This window comes from Protopterus annectens, chromosome 6.part1 (genome assembly GCF_019279795.1).
Source record: "Protopterus annectens isolate FY-2018-M chromosome 6.part1, PAN1.0, whole genome shotgun sequence".
In the NCBI taxonomy this organism is placed as follows: domain Eukaryota; kingdom Metazoa; phylum Chordata; order Ceratodontiformes; family Protopteridae; genus Protopterus; species Protopterus annectens.
In genome coordinates this window covers 396079047-396098223 of record NC_056738.1, presented here as the reverse complement: position 1 = coordinate 396098223, position 19177 = coordinate 396079047, and the positions used below count along the sequence as shown (strand labels likewise).

At 40.3% G+C, this 19177-nt stretch overlaps 1 protein-coding gene across 1 annotated transcript in view; it reads left to right on the top strand.

Moving 5' to 3' along the window:
- RPS6KA4 (ribosomal protein S6 kinase A4) overlaps window positions 1-19177 on the top strand; it is a 785184-nt gene that overhangs the window by 424301 nt on the left and 341706 nt on the right. The window contains exon 6 of the mRNA XM_044075810.1: window positions 17450-17530. Within this exon, the coding sequence (XP_043931745.1) occupies window positions 17450-17530 (81 nt within the window). The remainder of the gene's footprint in view (window positions 1-17449; window positions 17531-19177) is intronic.

Below are 19177 nucleotides of genomic sequence, written 5' to 3'. Positions count from 1 at the left end.
TCTAACTTGACAAACTGTGATAAATCTTGCCTTGCAAACAAATGCTGTCTTTTTCCGCATGAGTGAAGCTGGTTGCATCTTTGACAGTAGCTACTTATGCTTTGAGGGAGTAGATTAAGAGGTCTGATTAGTTAAGATTGCTGTCTTGAAAGTAAAACAAATTAAAATTTGAGTTCACCTGACTCTGAGCAGTATTTTTGCATGTTTTTGTTTGTTTTTCTGACAAATGACTAGGTAGATAAAAATGCAATAATTTTACAATAGAACATTCTATAAAAATATAGTACGTTAAGCTTATTTATTTTTAGCCTTCACTTCAGATTACAGGCATCACTGATGACTCATTTGAAAGCTCATTTTCCGCTCTTTTGACTCTAGCATGAACTTTCTTGTAGATATTCATTCAAGCAGTTTAGAATGATCGAATGATATTGTGACTCACTGAGCTTTGAAGGAGTAGATTATGACGTCTGGCAAAAATGTCTGCAGCCAGACCCTTCTGAAAGCTCACACTAGAAATGAGAGTGGAAAACATTCATCGGTGATTCCTGTAAGTAAACTTAACATATTATTTTTTATAGAACATTCTATTGCAATTGATTGCATTTTTATCTACCTCACTATTTGTCATCAAATTTTAATTAGCTTTACTTACAAGACAGCAATATGGTCATTCAGACCTGATAAGGGTCTGGCTTTTGTGAACTTTCTCGTCGGTGACGCTGCGACCCATGCCTCCAAAACGTAAATCCGATGCAAGTGCTTGTGATGTATTAGAGAAAAAGGAGGTAAAGCACCATCTGCCATTGGAAAGGCAGTAGGATACAGCCGGTCAACGATTGGAACAATTTTAAAAGACAAATCAAGAATAATGACTCATGTAAAAGGCCATGCCCCAATGAAAGCTTTGATTATTACAAAGCAACACAATGGTTTACTTATTGAGACGGAAAGGCTATTGATAATTTGAATTTAAATAGAAGACCGAAATCAGAGTAATATCCCTGCTAGCCTTTCATTAGTGGAAGAAAAGGCTCAAAGCCTTTTCAATGATTTAAAAGCTGCTCCAGCAGCAAGTGAAGGGGATTATGACGAATTTTTGCAAGTAGGGTCTGGTTCAGTCGCTTTAAACTGAGGGATAATTTACATAACATTAAAATACAAGGTGAAGCGGTGAGTGTCGATGTGAGTGATTTTCCTAAAATGTTGGAAAAAATTGTTGAAGAGGGAGGTTATTTGGCAGACCAAATATTTAATGTAGACGAGACTGGCTTATTTTGGGAAAAAATGTCTGAAATGACAAACGTTTTGCACCAGGGTGTAAGGCACCAAAAAATAGGCTAACATTATTGCTTGGGGGTAACGCTTCTGCTGATTTTAAGCTGAAGCCTTTGGTGTTGTGTATCTTCTTAAATATGATGGCACTATGCCATGTCATTTAGGCATCTCTTCCTGTTATTTGGAAGGCAAATACAAAGGCTTAGGCTACAGTTCCCATCTTTGAAGATTGGTTCTTGAACCATTTTATTCCTGCTGTTCAAAAGTATTGCTTGGCCAAAAAAATTCCTTTCAAAGTTCTCCTTGTGCTTGACAATGCACCTGGATATCCAAACACTTTTTAGATGACCTGCACTCCAATGTAAAGGTCATATTTTTACCCCCAACACCACATTGCTGCTTTAGCCAATGAATCAGGGAGCCATAATCTCCTTTAAGGCCCATTATTTATGGTGGACCTTCTCACAAGCAGTCAGGGCTACCCAAGATTATCCGATGAGCTTAAGGGAGTTCTGGAAGAATTCTAACATCAGTAATACCATCAAAAATATTGCTGATTCTTGGGATGAAGTAAAGCAGTCTAATTTAAAAGGATTGTGCCCACAATTTACGCATGCTTTATTGGGGGTTTTACAGATGATATTGCCGAAGTCAGGCGAGCTGTGGTTGATATTGATAATCAACTGCAGTTAGACATCAGTGACAATGATGTCCTAGAGTTACTAGACTCTCACCTGCCAAAGAACTGACCAATGAAGACCTTATGGAGCTAGAGCAGCAGACAATAGCATTTGAGGATGAAAACTAGGGCCTAGAAACTCCAGAATCAGAAAAAAGTTTTCGACAAGAGTTAGCTGAAGCCATTTGTCTCATTGAAGGAGGGATGACAAAGTTAGAGGAGCAAGGTCCTAATACAGAGAGGTTCACCCATGATTACTGTGCAGTTGCTGAGGGCCTCAGCTGCTATAAGGCCATTTATGACAAGAGAAATGTACAAACCTCCCTTGATGCCTACTTCAAGAAATTGACTCAAGTAGTAAAGCCCCTGTCTCTCCAGCAGCAGAATCAAACCCTGACTCCACATCATCAGGCCTATTCTCTCCAACAAGTCCATCATTTTCTGCATCATCTAATTGATAGTTATAATGTTAACTCACAAATGAATGTTAACCTTTAATTGTTATCCTTTCTTTTTTCTCCATCTAAACTCAAATTTTAAGAACTGCTTCTTTAATGTTATAGTACAGTACCGTATGAACATACTTTAATTATTACTTATTCCTATTACTATAATACAAGTGCTGTATGCTAGGTTTAAAATTTTTTATTTGGAAGTGTTTCGTTAGTGTTTTATATGCACAGAAAAGTAAATACCAGACTGAGGCAAACATTTGACTAAGTGACATTAAATAAGCACCATATGTATGTGTTCTGACTTGGTTACAAAATCGACTTAAGGGCAGACTTAAAAATAGATTTTGTTTTTAACCTGAGGATTGCCTATATTATAAACCAATATATGTTAATACCCATCTTGAATTAATCTGTTAGTAATGGTCATTAAGCCCAAGAAGAATTAAGTCTCCCCGTGTAATAATCCACCTTATAAGATAGCAATGCCTGATAACCTAATGGATGAATATTTTGCAGTAATGACCATTTTTCTTTCTTTTTTGTATCTAATGTGAGTAATATGTTCTGATACCCATATTTTTGCATATGTGATGTTTTTCCTACATAGAATGCAGAGTATGAACAGGTAGCTAAATATAGAAACAAGCCGCTGCTTCTGTTATTGAATTTCAACTTTTTTTTATTGCGTTAGCAGTAGTCGATAGATTATATTTGATAGTTCATGTATAAAGGAAACCATGCTCACACTGTGAACTACCTTTTAAAGTAGTGCCAAACTGTATCCTTTGTTCTTGGATGGGGTTTCCATTTATATATCTTTTAAAATCACTTACTGTCCTAATTTTTTCCCTTGTGTAAGTAAATGTGAAAGTGGCTAAATCATTGTCCGCTTGTAAGATACCCCTTTACTTGAGTATTAAATCCTGAAATGTAAAATATTTGTACCATACGTTGTGATAGAATGCAGAGAATCATTTGTTTACCACCACTTTTAATAGCGTATTGAAATAAATCCAGACTGGGTTTAGAAGCCTACTATTTTCCTAGCTTGTTGAACAGAAAACAGTGTGTTTTCTGTGTTGCTAAATCCGTTGCCAAATGAAAAGAATAGTTTTGGAGATCACTGTCTGAACAAATGTGCTTCATGCTGCAAAAGTTTGACTGAAAAGTTCTTTTTGACAATGTGAGATGGATGGCAACTAGCTGTAGGTAACAAGAATTCTTATGAAATGGTTTACGATATAAAGCTGTCTGAAGTCCCATCCCGATTCCCTGCAAAACAACACATTCTAGAGTGGAAGAACTTTCTTTGAAATCTACAACAAATTCAAGCCCAGTTTTATTTTCATTTAGATTTGGTACAGATTATTTCAGATGTATTGGCTCTTCAAGGAAGCCAGTAGTCATATTAATATTTATGCCACAAATCCATGCATGACAGATTTCTGATAGGCGTAACTGTCGAAAATAAGTGTGTGGAGTTGAATCGAGAGAGGTGGTGACGACGCAACACCCTGACTCCATGTAGAAAAAGAGAAAGAAAGGGGATGATGATTTTATAAGTTATACTTTGGTAAGGATCAATTCCTCCCTTTGGTAGCAGCAGTAACAAGGTCTAGTATAAAGAAATCTCTGGAGAGTTTGAGTGAACCACCTTAAACTGCATTACTTTGGGAGCAGTTGGTTAGAATATTGGATTAATGGGCAAAATGGCTTGTTAAACTGGAACATTATTTGCAGCAAAATCACAAGTTTGTATCTTTTGTTACAGGTAGAATAAATATAGTTGATGTAGAATTTGGTCACTAATGCTGGTGTCATGTTTACATGTCTTTTGGATATAACTGATGCAGAAACTATGTCTCGAAATTGATAACTGAACTGTAATATGATGCCACTGAAAACATTCAGTTAAGAGGCACCATTACAACCAATTCCACTAGGCCAGAGTTTTGGCATAGGGAGATGGTCTTGATTACCGTCCAGGAATCCCAGGTTAATTAGTAACTCAGGCTTCTGAGGCACTAGCAGGAGAGTAGGGGTGTGCCCATCCTGGGGTGGGAGGGTGTTAGGGCTTGTGTTTAGGGAGGCTACCACATTGTGCCTCTATGAATGGGTGGACTGGCTTGCTGGTTTCAGCCCTTTGCGTAATCAAGGGGTATTTCATTAAAGATCAACCACTGCATGTTCCATTGGAAGTGTTGCTGTGCACACACAAAGGATGGGGTTAAGGTAGAAAAGCCCCATGTTTGCAACATTTCACCATCTCAGGAAGTCTTGTCTCCTTGCTTGCTTCAAACCCATAGCTGAGAATGTCCAGGGTCATAAATGGGGGTAGGTAGACTCGGTGAAATGAAGAGCCACCGGGGTCAAACAATGGTCAATTAAGTAGAGCAAAAAATAAGTTTAAAAAAAAAAAAGCTATACCAATGGGGTCGTTGCTGGTTCTGCTACTTATATTAAAACTGTTTCAGCTTAGGGCATGTATGAAGCTGCAGAAATTACAGGAGTACATGCATTTAGGGTGCATTGTAAAGTTAGATGGTATGCATAAAAACTGGGTTGACTTGAAGAGAGATCAGTGGTACCTGTCTTGGCTGTCCATTGCATTACATTAGACTTACTGCTGTGTTTGAGATGCTATTCAAGGGTTACAAATGCTGTTAGTAATGCTGATATTGAAGAAATAGATTCCCTTACCTAACATTTGCCTACTACAGTAAACTCTCAGTTAACTGGCACCCATGGGGATTGGTAGATGCTGGATAACTATAGATGTTAAGTTGTCAATCTCACCTTCATTCTTGCTGGATGGGTTCGGAGCCAAGCCAATACTAAAGCTCGAGAGCTATTTCCACCGGCTCGAGGCTCCCCTATATCCCACAATGCTAGGCAGTAAATACCCAGATCTCGTTTGCCGCTTTAGCTACGAGGTGCTTGTTTCTACCGGCTCTGCAGGTTAGTAACTTTTTATAGTTATAAATCTTCAAAACCCCTTATTTTTTCCTTGGAATAGTTTTCCTTATAGTTTATTAGTTAACTATCCCTAGTTTCCTCCGGGTTCCCCTAATTGTTTTTCCCATTTATCTCTTTTATTCTTTAGGCCTTCGGGCCCTCCTCCCTTCCCCTTAGTCATACTTGTGGGAATGGTTGGATCTTTTTCCCCTTTTCTTAACAGGTGTGTCTGTGTGTGTGTGTCTGTGTTTCATAGTTTTTTGTTTGAGATGTCTAAAGACTCTTAAGGTCTCAGGCTTTAAGAAGTGTGACTCGTGCTGTCAGAAAATGTCTCTGACCGACGGTCACACTTCTTGTGTATATTGCCTGGGACCTTTACACCTGCAGGACTCTTGTTCTGTCTGCCACGCTTTCAGTCCACGAGTCCTGCAGGAATGTAAAAATAAATTAATACTGCAAGGCTTATTAAAGCCTGAAGGATCCCTGACCCAGACTGTGTCAGGAAAACCTTCCAAGGCGTCGGCTCCAGCTTCGGAGCTGTCTGCTGGTGGCTCCAAGACTTCCTCGACATCAACTTCTTCTGAAGCCGATGTCTCTAAGACTAAAACGGTCACCTCGGCTCCGCCTGGAGCCGAGAAGTCCGAGACTCAGACAGCTCCAACAGTTTTGTCGGAGCCACCTACTAGAAAGAGGTCTAGATCACCATCCATTGGCTGTATCCACTCAGCCCCGGGATCTCCACTATTCCTACTACGTAGGAAAAACAGAAAGAGCATTGAGGAAGAGAATCTACGAACACATCTACGAAATATCTAAGAAAAAAGAAACTAATGCTTTATATAAGCACACATTAGTCTGTGGGAATTCTAGTTTTACTTTCTTTGTGGCAGAACAGGTCAAGAAGGAAACAAGGGGAGGCCTGTGGGAGGAAAGACTAGAATCCAAAGAGTTGTGGTGGCAGATTTTTTTGGAAGCAACAAGCGATCCAGGGCTGAATGATCATATATCTCTAAGCTCAGTACTAAAATTAAGAGCAGCTAGAATTTAGATGAAGGTCAGTAATAGCCTAGTAAGAACAGCAGATGGTGCTATTTTAACCATGATTTCTTTAGTGAGTAAGACAAGGGGAATGAATTACTTACTGAAACAAGATTTTAACTATTTATTTAAATATTTATTGATTCTTTTATAGTTTTTAAAGTTTGAGTATTATCACAAACAAATGGTTTTAAACATATTAAACAAAATGAATTGTGTATTTATTGTTATGAGCATCAAAGTGTTTTTATCTTTCCTTAATTAGTTTTTTTGAGTGAATTTTTATTAACTAGTTAATGGGATTATTAAGCAAAGGGTTTTATTGGTTGCTTTCAACCACATGAATGTATAAAATGTGTTGTTTTTGAATGAATGGTTGTCTGATGAAGTCTTACAGTGTTATGTAGAGGAAAACGCACTCTGATCCTTTAATAGCGTTTACGTTTTATCTGTGTTCTACTTTGGTTTTGTGAATAAAATCCTTGGGTTCGCTGTTTGAAGACTGTTTCCTTGCTTTTGGATTATCTCCACTATTATCAGAGAGGAGCCATAGGTCCCACTCCTCTCGGTCCTCCAGACTGTCCGACCATGATTTAGAGAGGGTGGTGAGCAGACTTCTCAAGTCCCAGGCACTAGCCCAAATACTGTATAGCCCTACCCAATGGTCAGTGGCTATACCCATCCCTTCCTCAGTTCCTCCTCCGATTCCTATGAGTTCGGAGCCGGAGCTTCTCGGAGCCGTGACTATCGGTGCGTCGAGCCGATACTTCCACTTTTCGGCTCCGTCGTCGGCTCCGATCTCCTCCTTGGAGGGATCTGGGTGCCAGGCTTCCTTCGTCGGCTCCAAGGGGGCGAGTGGCATCGGACCCTTGTCCGAGCCCATTCTCCCTCTCGGAGCTTTGGCGCTGGTGAGCTCGGCCCCGACATCGGCCTCGGAGCCGTCCCTTTCAGTGCCGGGAGGAGTCCTCATCTCTTCGGAGCGGGGATCTTCGGCCCCGCCTGATAGGGGCACCTTCGAGGTCATGTGGAGCATGCTAGACCCGGTGTCTGCTCCACAGGTGGCTCCCTCAGCTCCTCCCTCTACAGTGCCTGCGATGGTCTCTACCCACTCTCTCGTCCCAGACCGTAGAGAGCCAACGTCTCAAGTTTCCCCACTGGGAATATCCTCCTCTTCTGAGGCTTCTCCTGATCCTTCAGGGGAACCCCCACGAAAGAAACAATGTAAGAGGAAGCATATTGACTCCCCCGAGTCTATCACCTCAGATACCGACTTGGATGAGTCTGAAGGGTCCCCATGGTCCTCCTCTGAGGATGTCTCCTTTTCAGACATCCTTGAGATCCTTAAACAGAGGGGGAACTGGTCCACCCTTAACCCTTCAGAGGACGAGTCGGTCTACCTTGAGGCTTTTGGCTCTCGCCCTTCCACCTCCTGGGTATCTCCTCCCTTTGACCCCCTCATGGAAGTGGTGGCAAGGAAGACGTGGACAGACCCTGATACGGTGGAACCTACCCCACGAAGACCGTCCAAGTTTATTACAGCTCCTAAGGACAAAGAATTCTTATCCAAGGGTGTCTCTGTTGATGCTATGGTGGTGGCCGCAGCCACTAAGAAGGAATTAGCTGATCCTTCGGTACCTATCCATCCTCCTAATAAGGAATCTAGGACTATGGATAGGTACGGTAAGCGGATGTTCTCCTCCGCGACCTTTGCCATACATTAGCTGAACTACTTGTGTCACTTCACCCGTCTTCAGAGAGATATGATCAAGGAAATGGGTGATGCTTTGCAGGATCCAACAACTGAGGGGTTTCGAGACAAAATGAACTCCCAGCTGGCAACCCTGAATTCAATCGTCAACTCCTCCATGCGGCTTCTTTCTTATGCGGCCGATGGGGCGAGTAGGGCCGCTGGCACAGGTGTAGCTTTACGACGTCATGCCTGGATGTGGCTTTGTAACTTTGCGGACCCTTTCAAGGTGTCCTTCACCAATTCCCCCTTTGATGGTACTGCGTTGTTTGGACCTCAGGTGAAGGACACGTTGACTAGGTGCGAACAGGATAGCAAGACTCTCTCTGCCGTGGGAGTCTGGTTTTCCACCCCTTCCAGACCATATCCCAAGGGTCAGAAGTGGGGGAAAATGTGGTTCCGCAAATCTCAGGGAGTCTCGCCTGATGCACGCAGTCAGTTCCCCTCTAGAGGCAGAGGGGGGAACAACAATAGACGCTGCCCTGGGGGCAGGGGGGGTCCGCAGAATCAAGGTAGCAGAGAGACTCTCTCTGACAAAGCTTTTCAGCATCCCTGAGAAGCTACCCGACTGTCCACCTTCGGAGGCAGTCAGGGGAAGATTATCACTGTATCCAGAAGCCTGGCTTTCCCTCACTCAAGACAAATGGGTACAGTCGATTATATCCGAGGGTTACAAAATTCCCTTTGTCCGCATCCCATCCCAACTGAAAGGGCCCCTTCCAGACGTTCCACCCGGTCAAAGGGAACAAGCAGCGCTAGAAATATCAAAGCTGCTATTAAAAAGAGCTATCCAGCCAGTCCCGGCAGACCAGTAAGGATCCGGAATCTACTCCAAATTCTTATTGGTTCCAAAAAAGACACGGGACTGGAGACCAATATTGGATCTCAGCAGACTAAACAAGTCTGTAAACAAAACAAAACTCCGGATGGTCACGCTTCAGTCCATTCTACCCTTCTTGGGTCAGGACAATTGGATGTGCACTATCATATCAAGATGCACAGACGCTCCAGAAGGTTCCTCCGCTTCCGGCTGGGAGCCAGTCACTACCAGTTCAGAGCCCTGCCCTTTGGTCTCACTACAGCCCCCCGACTTTTCACCAAATGCATGGCAGTGGTCATGGCTCATCTGAGACGTCAAGGATTCCAGGCGTTTCCATATTTGGACGACTGGCTCCTTACTGCTACCACCAGGCGTCAACTTCTCGTATCCAGAGACTACACCATTCATACTTGTCAAGCTCTAGGCATTTCCATAAATTTCGAAAAATCTGCCTTGTTGCCTTGTCAGGCTATTACCTTTATAGGCGCCACCTTAGACACAATTCGTCTTTCCGCGAAACTAACAGAGCAAAGAGCATCAGATATCCGCAAACATGTTCACATTCTTCTTCAATGCGACAGGATCAAAGCCAGGTTTGTCTTGAAGGTCTTAGGTCTCATGGCAGCTGCCATTACACTTCTGCCTCTAGCATGCTTTCATATGCGGATCCTACAGTGGATGCTCTTTCCTCAGTGGTCCTTCCAACAGCTCCCAATGTCTCACACTATTCTGCTGACCCAATCATGCAAGAAGCATCTAACTTGGTGGATGACCTCCCCTCAAGTTCTTCAGGGAAGATCATTTGCTTCCCCCCCCTCCGGTTGCCACGGTGACAACAGACGCCTCCCTGATCGGGGGGGGGGGCATTGTCAGGGCAGGACGGTCTAGGGCACATGGCAACCTTTCGAAAGCCATCTGCACATAAATGTTCTGGAGATGAGAACAGTACTTTTAGCATTGCAAGCCCTTCAGCACTCTCTTCCCACCGGGACTATTGCAATTCAGACAGACAATATGTCTGTAGTATGGTACATCAACAAACAGGGCAGAACCAAGTCTTATCCCTTATGTCGAGAGGCACTCAGACTTTGGCAGTGGGCGATCTCATCTCAGCGGTTTCTGATAGCAATGCACATCCCCGGGAAGTCCAATGTGATAGCAGATAAGTTGAGCAGGGCCATACTCATACCACACGAGTGGTCTCTCAAACAGTGTTAGAAGAAATTTTTCAGAAATGGGGCCGACCTTGCTGCAATCTTTTTGCTACTCCCCAAAACAGCAAGTGTCACGATTTCTTCACCCTCTCTCCCCTACCAGGTCAACCCGCCAGGGACGCTGTAGTCCACGATTGGCCCCGGGGACTTCTGTATGCCTTTCCCCCCTTTCCACTGATCTCTCAAGTAATTCAGAAAGTTACTGCTTTGAGAGTCGACATGATCCTCATTGCCCCTTACTGGCCTCGCCAGATATGGTTTCCGTTCCTTCACCGTTTTCTGTTGGAGCAGCCTTGGCATCTGGATCGAGTGCCAGATCTTTTGACCCATCAATCGGGTCAGCTGCACCACTCCCTCCCACACAGCTTGGTTGCTCCGCTTCCTACCCTAGCCAGGCTTCCTTTAATTTCCCATTCGGTCCGTAACATACTTATAGCTTCCCACAAATCTTCTACAAGAAGGATTTACAATAGCAAATGGAAACGTTTTTCCTTCTGGGCAGCAACTAATAATATAGGCCCTTTCACTGCACCTATCCAGTCTATGCTAGACTTCCTGGCAGAACTTTTTCACTCAGGTTCTTCTTCGTCTACTATTAGAGTACAATTGGCAGCTATATCTAATTTCCATGTAGGCTTTTCAGACTCCAGCATCATGTCCCATAAACTTTGCAAAGCCTTTCTAAAAGGTATCTTTTTGCTCAAGCCCCCAATTAGCGACCCACCACCTCATTGGGACTAAAATTTGGTTCTAGCCTCCTTGATCCCCCCCCCCCTTCGAACCGGCCGCTTCCTGCTCTCTGAAATTGCTTTCATGGAAAACCCTTTTTCTAGTAGCCATAACATCTGCTAGACGGGTATCTGAACTTCATGCTCTTTGCAGTCGTCCTCCATACTTAGTCTTCCACAAAGACAGGGTGTCCCTTCGGACCAACCCTTCCTTTTTACTGAAGGTTTCTTCTGAGGCGAATCTGAATCAGACAATCGACCTTCCAGTTTTCTTCCCTAATTATTCCAACAAGGCAGAACAAAAGTTACATTTCCTAGATGTCCATCGCCAGCTTTGCTATTATTTGGATAGGACTAAACAGTTTAGGAAGTCTGACCAGCTCTTTCTATCCTATGCAGAAGGCAAGATGGGCCTTCCAGTTTCCAAAGTGTCTCTTTCGAGATGGCTGGCCTCTGTAATTTCTTTCATTTATGACCTCAGACACCAAAAGCTACCATCACGACCTAGAGCTCATTCAACCAGAGCGTTAGCTACGTCTGTAGCATTTCAAGACAGACTGCCCATAGATTCCATCTGTCAAGCAGCTACATGGGCTTCTCCTCATACCTTTATCTCACATTATAAATTGGATATGGCCTCCAGAAACCGGGCTAACTTTGGTTCCACCGTACTCAAGAGTCTGTTCCGATGAGCCACCCAGGATAAGGGTGCTAGGGACGCGGTCCCATCCAGCAAGAATGAAGGCGAGATTGACAACTTAACATTGAGAAGTTATGTACCTACCATAACGTTCCATGTTAGTTGTCTTCTTCTCGCCTTCTTTCTTGTGTCCCACCCTCCATCCCCCTAGCCTGGACAGACCGAGAGGATCCTTGGGATCTTTTAGCTTTCATAGCGTCATCCACCTCTATTGCCCCTGTTTGATAGTTCTACAGGTAGTCTTTCTATATAGGTGGATTTCCTTTTTTTTTTTTCCTCTGTCTCTGGGAGATCAGCACTGCTATTCTTCAGCTATCAAACGAGATCTGGGTATTTACCGCCTAGCATTGTGGGATATAGGGGAGCCTCGAGCCGGTGGAAATAGCTCTCGAGCTTTAGTATTGGCAGATGGCTCCGAACCCATCCAGCAAGAAAGAAGGCGAGAAGACAACTAACATGGAACGTTATGGTAGGTACATAACTTCTCATTTCTGGCTGCTTGAGAGTTGCTGTTAATAATAGGCCTGACTAATACTGTACACTATACTATTTGTTTGGTTTGACTTGTTCTCAGGTTGGGAGGAGTGGGACTTTATTCCTATTTTCCTTTTTAAAACTAAAACTCTGAAAACATAAGGTACGTTTCTGTTGGGGGGAGGGGGCAGAAAGTGCAACACATAATTGTACTGTATTTCTTGAATTTTTTTTTTTTTTTTTTTTTTTTTTTTTTTGCTGGTTGCTTGAGTTCCAGTTAACAGTTTACTGTATGCGACTCTGAGGAAGTCGCAGTGCTTCTGGACTTAATCTGAAAGGCCCTACAGATTATTGGTCTGCTTGATTAACAGATACAGATAACACATTCCCCATAACAACTGATCATTGAAGACCAGACTCTTGCAGTGGCATAAATAATCATAGAACATTTTGTTATAGTATTTGTAATTTTGGAGGTTTTGATAGTGATAGCAACAGTTTAATTTATGAATTAATGTCTATTATATTGACTATAATTATATTCCTTCAATTGAGAGATGTTTAAACAACATAGAAGGTTGGCAATGGGTGCATCTTGCGCCCCAATTTGTGCCAATTTGGTTCTTTTAAGTTGAGAGACCAAGTATGTATTTACTAGTGAATTTAAGAATTGTGTAGGTCTGTGTTACATTTTTGGACGATTTTTCTCCTCTGGAAGGGGACTGAAGATATTAAAGATTTTATCCAATATCTAAATACTGACTGCAGTGGTGGTGCTGCGGTAGCGTTGTCGCTTCACAGTAAGACATTGTCCTGTTCGATTCTCAGCTAGAGCGTCTTGTGTGTGGAGACATGCATGAATGGGCGTACCTTCGTTGAAGGTTGTGCGTCAGAGCTGGCAGTTCGACATGTAAAAATCTACTGCTAATCATTAGCGGACTGGAGTTCCACAGTGGCGACCCTTAACCGGGAAAAGCCGAAAGACGCAACATCCACTATCTAAATACTACTTCCACCTTCCTAAAATGTACTTATAAATATGATAAAGAATTAATTTTCTTGATACCCTTATTGAATTGAGTTTATAGGAAGGAGACTTTTGGTAATTTGTATTTTACACTCTTTGAGCTGCTTCCCCAAAAGAATAGCATTTTGAAAGGACAATTGATTAGAGTTGTCCGAATGACTTCTAATTATAAGGATTTAATAAAAGAATTAGACAAAGTTGGAAAAATTTTCAATGGGGCAAGAGATATAATCCCCTATTAGGAATGGGTTTAGATGCAAGAATAAACAGATTAGATGAAAAGAAGTATGAGGAAGGATGTGTTGTTGAATACAGTGGAAAAGCTCAAGAAGTTAAAACAATCGTAAGAAAAAACTGGAATATTCTAAAAACTAATCCAGCATTAACCCAGCATTCGGGATCAGAACCACATGTTATTTTTAAAACTGAAACCAAAATAAAGACTTGCAAGGAGTGTCCAAATAGAGGTCGGAAACCAGGATTCCTTCTTAAAAGGATCTTTTATTGAAAATCACAAAACACCAATAACGCCAAACCAATCTATACGTTTTCGACAAAGGCAAGGCTTCATCAGAAAGTGATCTTAAACAACAAACAGAACATTTAAATAGCCATTCAATATCATGATTCAATTAATCCAATTAAAGTCTAACCAATAAAAATCTCTAGTACTAAAATGTCTATTCAAACTTCTTTAACAGTACTATTTACGTAAAAGTTTGTAAGTACACTAAATAAAATTTTTCAAATACACAACATAATTGTTCAAAATACATATAAATTAGTTAAAAATTGTATCTTCCCTTTATATATATGAAGTTACTATAACAGTTGTTTAAAAATTGTTTAAAGTTTAAAAAATCTAGCCGTAATTCCATATTTCCATAGCCACCTTGTGGCTAAAACCTGAAATCACAGTTTAGCAGCCCTTAATTTAAGAACTGAGGAAATGGAAATCATGTCATTCAAACCAGGTAGCTTAGTGGAATCCAAAATAATCTGCCAGTACAACTCTCTATATTCGAGTTTGGCTTCCCACATGCCACCTCTTATTTCCTTTGGAATAATTTCTAAGACAAAGAAAAGAAATGTAGCCTGGGAACAAATCAAAGTATGTCTAAAAAGGGCATTTTTGCTATTTTGTTTCTTTATTTCATACAAATGCTCATATGTTTTTTTAACTTTCTCTCGGTTTTTCCAACATAGTAAGAACTGCACAGTTTACATATAGCAATGTAAACCACACCACAAGTATTACAGTTGGAGAAACTGTCACTAGTAATCTCCTTGTCTCTTGCTGTAATGTACATGTTGGTTTTATTAGCTATATAGGGGCACTGTGAGCAGGATCCACATTTAAAAGTACCCGCTCTTTTTAAAGATGCACTAGCCTTATTCTGTATACCAAACTCAAATAATTGTTTAAAATTTAAGTCTTTCCGATAAGTAAACTTCAAAGATTTATTTTTGAATACATTTAAATCGGAAATTTCCACAAACCTGTTCCATTCATTAAAAATAACTTCCTTAATTGCAGCTGCATCCCCTGAGTAATCTAAAATAAATGCATCATCCCACTTCTTAACCTCATTCATGTGGGTATTTGTATGTCCTGCAGCTTGAATGGTTTGTCCTAAAATAGGGGCAAATCTGTCTTTTCTTCCCTGGGCCACTAAACCAAACATCTCCTGTAATAACATATCGGGGTAACCACGTCTGTTAAACATTTCTAAAACCTTACCACTTTCGATGATGAAGTCATGGTTATCTGAAGTCATTCTACTAACTCTTACTAATTGTCCCTTAACCAGATTCTTCTTCTGGAAAAAGGGGTGGCTACTCTTGAAATGTAGGTAAGAGTTGGAGAATGTTTCCTTACGGTAAATACAAGAAGAGAAGCCATCAGCTTTTTTGGAAATGAAAACATCCAAATAAATGAGGGTTTCTGAATTGTAACTATAAGTGAAATCTAAAAAGGTGGTGGAACTTTTTAAATAATCTAAAAATTCAATAAATCTTTGATATGTATCTGTCCAAAATATGACTGTCGTCCAGGAACCTTTTATATAAAGACCAGCACCCAACAAAAGGACCGTTTAATACGTATAATTCTTCCCATCTAGACAAAATTATGTTCGCGTATGTGGGTGCACATTTAGCCCCCATTGCAACTCCCCTCTTTTGCTTAAAAAATTATCCTTGGAAAACTTCATATATATAAAGGGAAGATACAATTTTAACTAATTTATATGTATTTTGAACAATTATGTTGTGTATTTGAAAAATTTTATTTAGTGTACTTACAAACTTTTACGTAAATAGTACTGTTAAAGAAGTTTGAATAGACATTTTAGTACTAGAGATTTTTATTGGTTAGACGACTTTTAATTGGATTAATTGAATCATGATATTGAATGGCTATTTAAATGTTCTGTTTGTTGTTTAAGATCACTTTCTGATGAAGACTTGCCTTTGTCGAAAACGTATAGATTGGTTTGGCGTTATTGGTGTTTTGTGATTTTCAATAAAAGATCCTTTTAAGAAGGAATCCTGGTTTCCGACCTCATTTGGACACTCCTTGCAAGTCTTTATTTTGGTTTTGGTTGTCGTTTGACTTGCTTCCATCTTTTGGTTTGGTTTTTATTTTTAAAACTGGTTTTAATTTAAAAGATAATTTTGAATGGAGAGGGCTAGGTCAACGTACAAGGAATTTACAAAGAGTAGGAACAAAAGGATGTGGTTGTTTCATCCTAGAGGCAAGTTCTATAGTGTTAGAAAATTTGAAACATGTCAAAGTACATTTTTTGAAAGGGAATTGTCAGACAAATATGGTGGTCTTTTTACCCAAGTGTTTCAGCTGTCCTGTCTTCTGTATAGGCAAGACTGAAAGGCCACTTAAGAAAAGGATCTATGAATACATCTATCAAATTAATACAAATAATGACAATAATGCACTTTATAAACACACTAGGGTGTGCACTGATTTTAAAACATTTACCTTTGGAATTCTGGATCAAGTTACTGTTGATTTTAAAGGGGGTGATAAGAGTGGAAGGCTAGAAGAAAGAGAAATGTGATGGCAATTAAAACTACAAGCCTCACATCTGCCTGGATTAAATGAACATATTTCAGTACAGCCCATTTTAAATAAAAGAGCAAGTAGGTACTAAACTAACATTGTTTTAGTATTTTTGTATGAATGTTGAATATTGTCAGTGATTTAATATGTGGAGAATTAGTTTTTAAGAAATATTGATTGTTGTGGTTTTTAGTATATTGTATAGTATTTTTTTTATTAGTGTAATGGTCCTTTATGAAAGTGAAATTGTTTAATTGGAATACTTTAGAAGGGTATAAAAGCTTAATTAATAGGCTAATTCAGTGATACTGATTGGGATGAAAGCACTTTATGTGATTTATATAATAAACTTGGATTAATATAATTCTTCGGCTGGGTATTGTGTCCATTCCATTGCCTGTATTCGTGACCGTTTTTCTAGTAGCATAAGTAATCTTGTCATTGTTTGTAGGATATGGGCTTATAGCAATGATGCATGTGTCTATCATTAATAACCCTTCGGTTATTTGTATGTACTAATGACATGCTTTGAGTTAGTATTCAGCGTGTTTTATTGCCTTCACTTTCTGTATAGTGATTCTCACTTAGTTGAATGTTGGCAACCTTACCTTTAGATGGGAGTTTGCACAAATTCATGCTCTGGTGAGCTGGGGGGACAGTCAACTGCTGAAAAAGTAACCATGTTATGCCAGAATTCACTGAACAGAAGTCAAGTGTAAACATTACTAAATCAGCTAGAAGAATCTGTTTGATAATACTGTTGCACCCTCCCACTGATTTTTACTTTTTTCACTATTAGTGAAGTAACAATGTGTGTAGCTTTTTCTTGAGAAGGTTTGCACAGTAGCATTTTTTAAAATTTCTACTAATACAGAGAAGGAGCAGAGTTGGGAATATATATTGAAAATTGTAAATTGAGATACCTACTGTTAATTGTTTTCATTATTTTGACCCCACCACAATTTTTTTGGCATAGGTATTTCTTCAGATCACCTTGAAGATAATGGACATTTTAGATGTTGAAAGGAGCTTGACTGTTGCAGTGGTAGAGCTTTTATGAGCATACTTTTCTTTAATCTTTGTTGGGGTTGAAGTAGATCTGAAAGTATGTTGCTGAACGACCTGTCTGAAAAATAAAGTAAAAAAAAAAAAAAAAAAAATTTAGCAAATTATGCTAAGCCTTTGACAACTCTTTAGTATGTATGCTGGAGTTTTTCATTTATGTTCTTTCCTTAACAGTTTCTTTTCCTTCTAGAAAGAGCGAACATATTCATTCTGTGGTACCATTGAGTACATGGCTCCAGAAATTATCAGAGGAAAATCTGGTCATGGGAAGGTGAGTAAACTTATGCTGTAGTTCATGCACTTTGTGATTGTGTGGTCTGTCTTGATTGCATCTAGCATTAAACAGTAAGGGCACAAAGTTCTACTGGTAGTGGAAGCTGGATTCCATTTTTATTGACCAGATGATAGCAATGTAGTCATGGAGAGAACAGTTTCTCTTGAGGGCAAAACATAGGCCTTGGCTGTCATCTCTCCTCTTTCATAGAGTCGTCTTGAGGTTTGCACAAGAGTAAAAAGAATGGTGAGGGGAGTTGTCTCCCTTTACCTCCTCCTAAGTAGTGAATTGTTGATCAGAAAGAATGAAGCTGTGGTCTGCAGGCCCTCCTGTGCCTAATGTTGTGCTTTTAAACTTTCATACTTTATCACTAGAATTTTCATTAACACTTTTTGGAAGATAGCCAGAATGGTGCAGGAGTGCTCCAGTAAGCATGCAGCTAAGACAGTGGTAATATTGGGCCCAATGCCAGCCTCTGTTAGTACTTCATTACCTTTTGTATGTGCCTCTTCATTGCATGCTGTCCTGGCATCAGACCTTAGATTGACTGAATGGCCATTAATCACATTTACACACCCAACTGTAGAGAATTTGTTTGGGCCAAAAGTGCCTCAGAAACCTCTGCTTTAAATTCTTCTGATATTGCTGTATCTGAAAAGATGAAGGTTCCCATCCTAGAGATGTTTTGAGGTCATGAGCACTCTTCTGTTAGGTGTCTTTCTGAGGACCGCTGTATTGGGAAAGGCTAAAAAAAAACTCTTGAAATCCATTCTAGAGTGGACTTCTTTCCTTGTTTCCTTGTCTTGTAAGAGCTTTAACACTTGTCTTGTTTAGCTGGAGTTTGAACCCTGGGTCTTCTACCATAATAGCCTGAATTAAGACTGTTCTTTTTGTAGTCTAGATGTACCTGGAACCTCTCTATGTTGTCGTGAGAAGATCAGTGATTTGTACTTGTGAAACCCCTTCTCACTGAGTGAACTTCTTTGTTAGACATTTTAAGGCAGACTAATGCATTGTTTTCACAGGCTAACACGGAGATTTTAGAGCCCCAGTATTTTGACCAGTTTTCTCTTGATATGGAGTCCACAGCCTTAAATAAGGCCCTTTCTAGTCTTTGGTACTCTTGGCTGTCCCTCTTGTCTCATTTGAAGACCACTTTTGTGGGTTAAGCTATAGAGAAGCTATCTTATTCTTAGAGCGAATTTCTTGTGTACAGTGTCAGAGACTGATTTTCACTTAATCTCTGTCTTTTTTTTGACAGTGTGGATGTAGTAAACAGGACAGTAGCTTCAGAAGACTGCTTTTGTGTAGTGTGCTTTAGTGTTCCCAAAAATAACTGCATAATTAAATTCTAAGTGCTTCATTTTGGGGAGAGACCATTTTTGGAAATGCTACCCAAGAGATTATTGAGAATTTGCCAATAAAATGTGAAGCTTTCGCTATTGTGGACATATATACTACTACTCCTCTTACTATCAAGCTTTTTTTTTTCTTCCTGTCATCAGAAGAAGGTAACTACATACCTGAAGGGGCAAGTAAAGTGCTCTGAATCACTTACTACCCTTGGCCGTCTGACCTAGTCTCACAAGAGATGTTTGGCTTGGCTTTTCTAGCCCAGCAACAGTCCTGATTGATGGTGGCCAC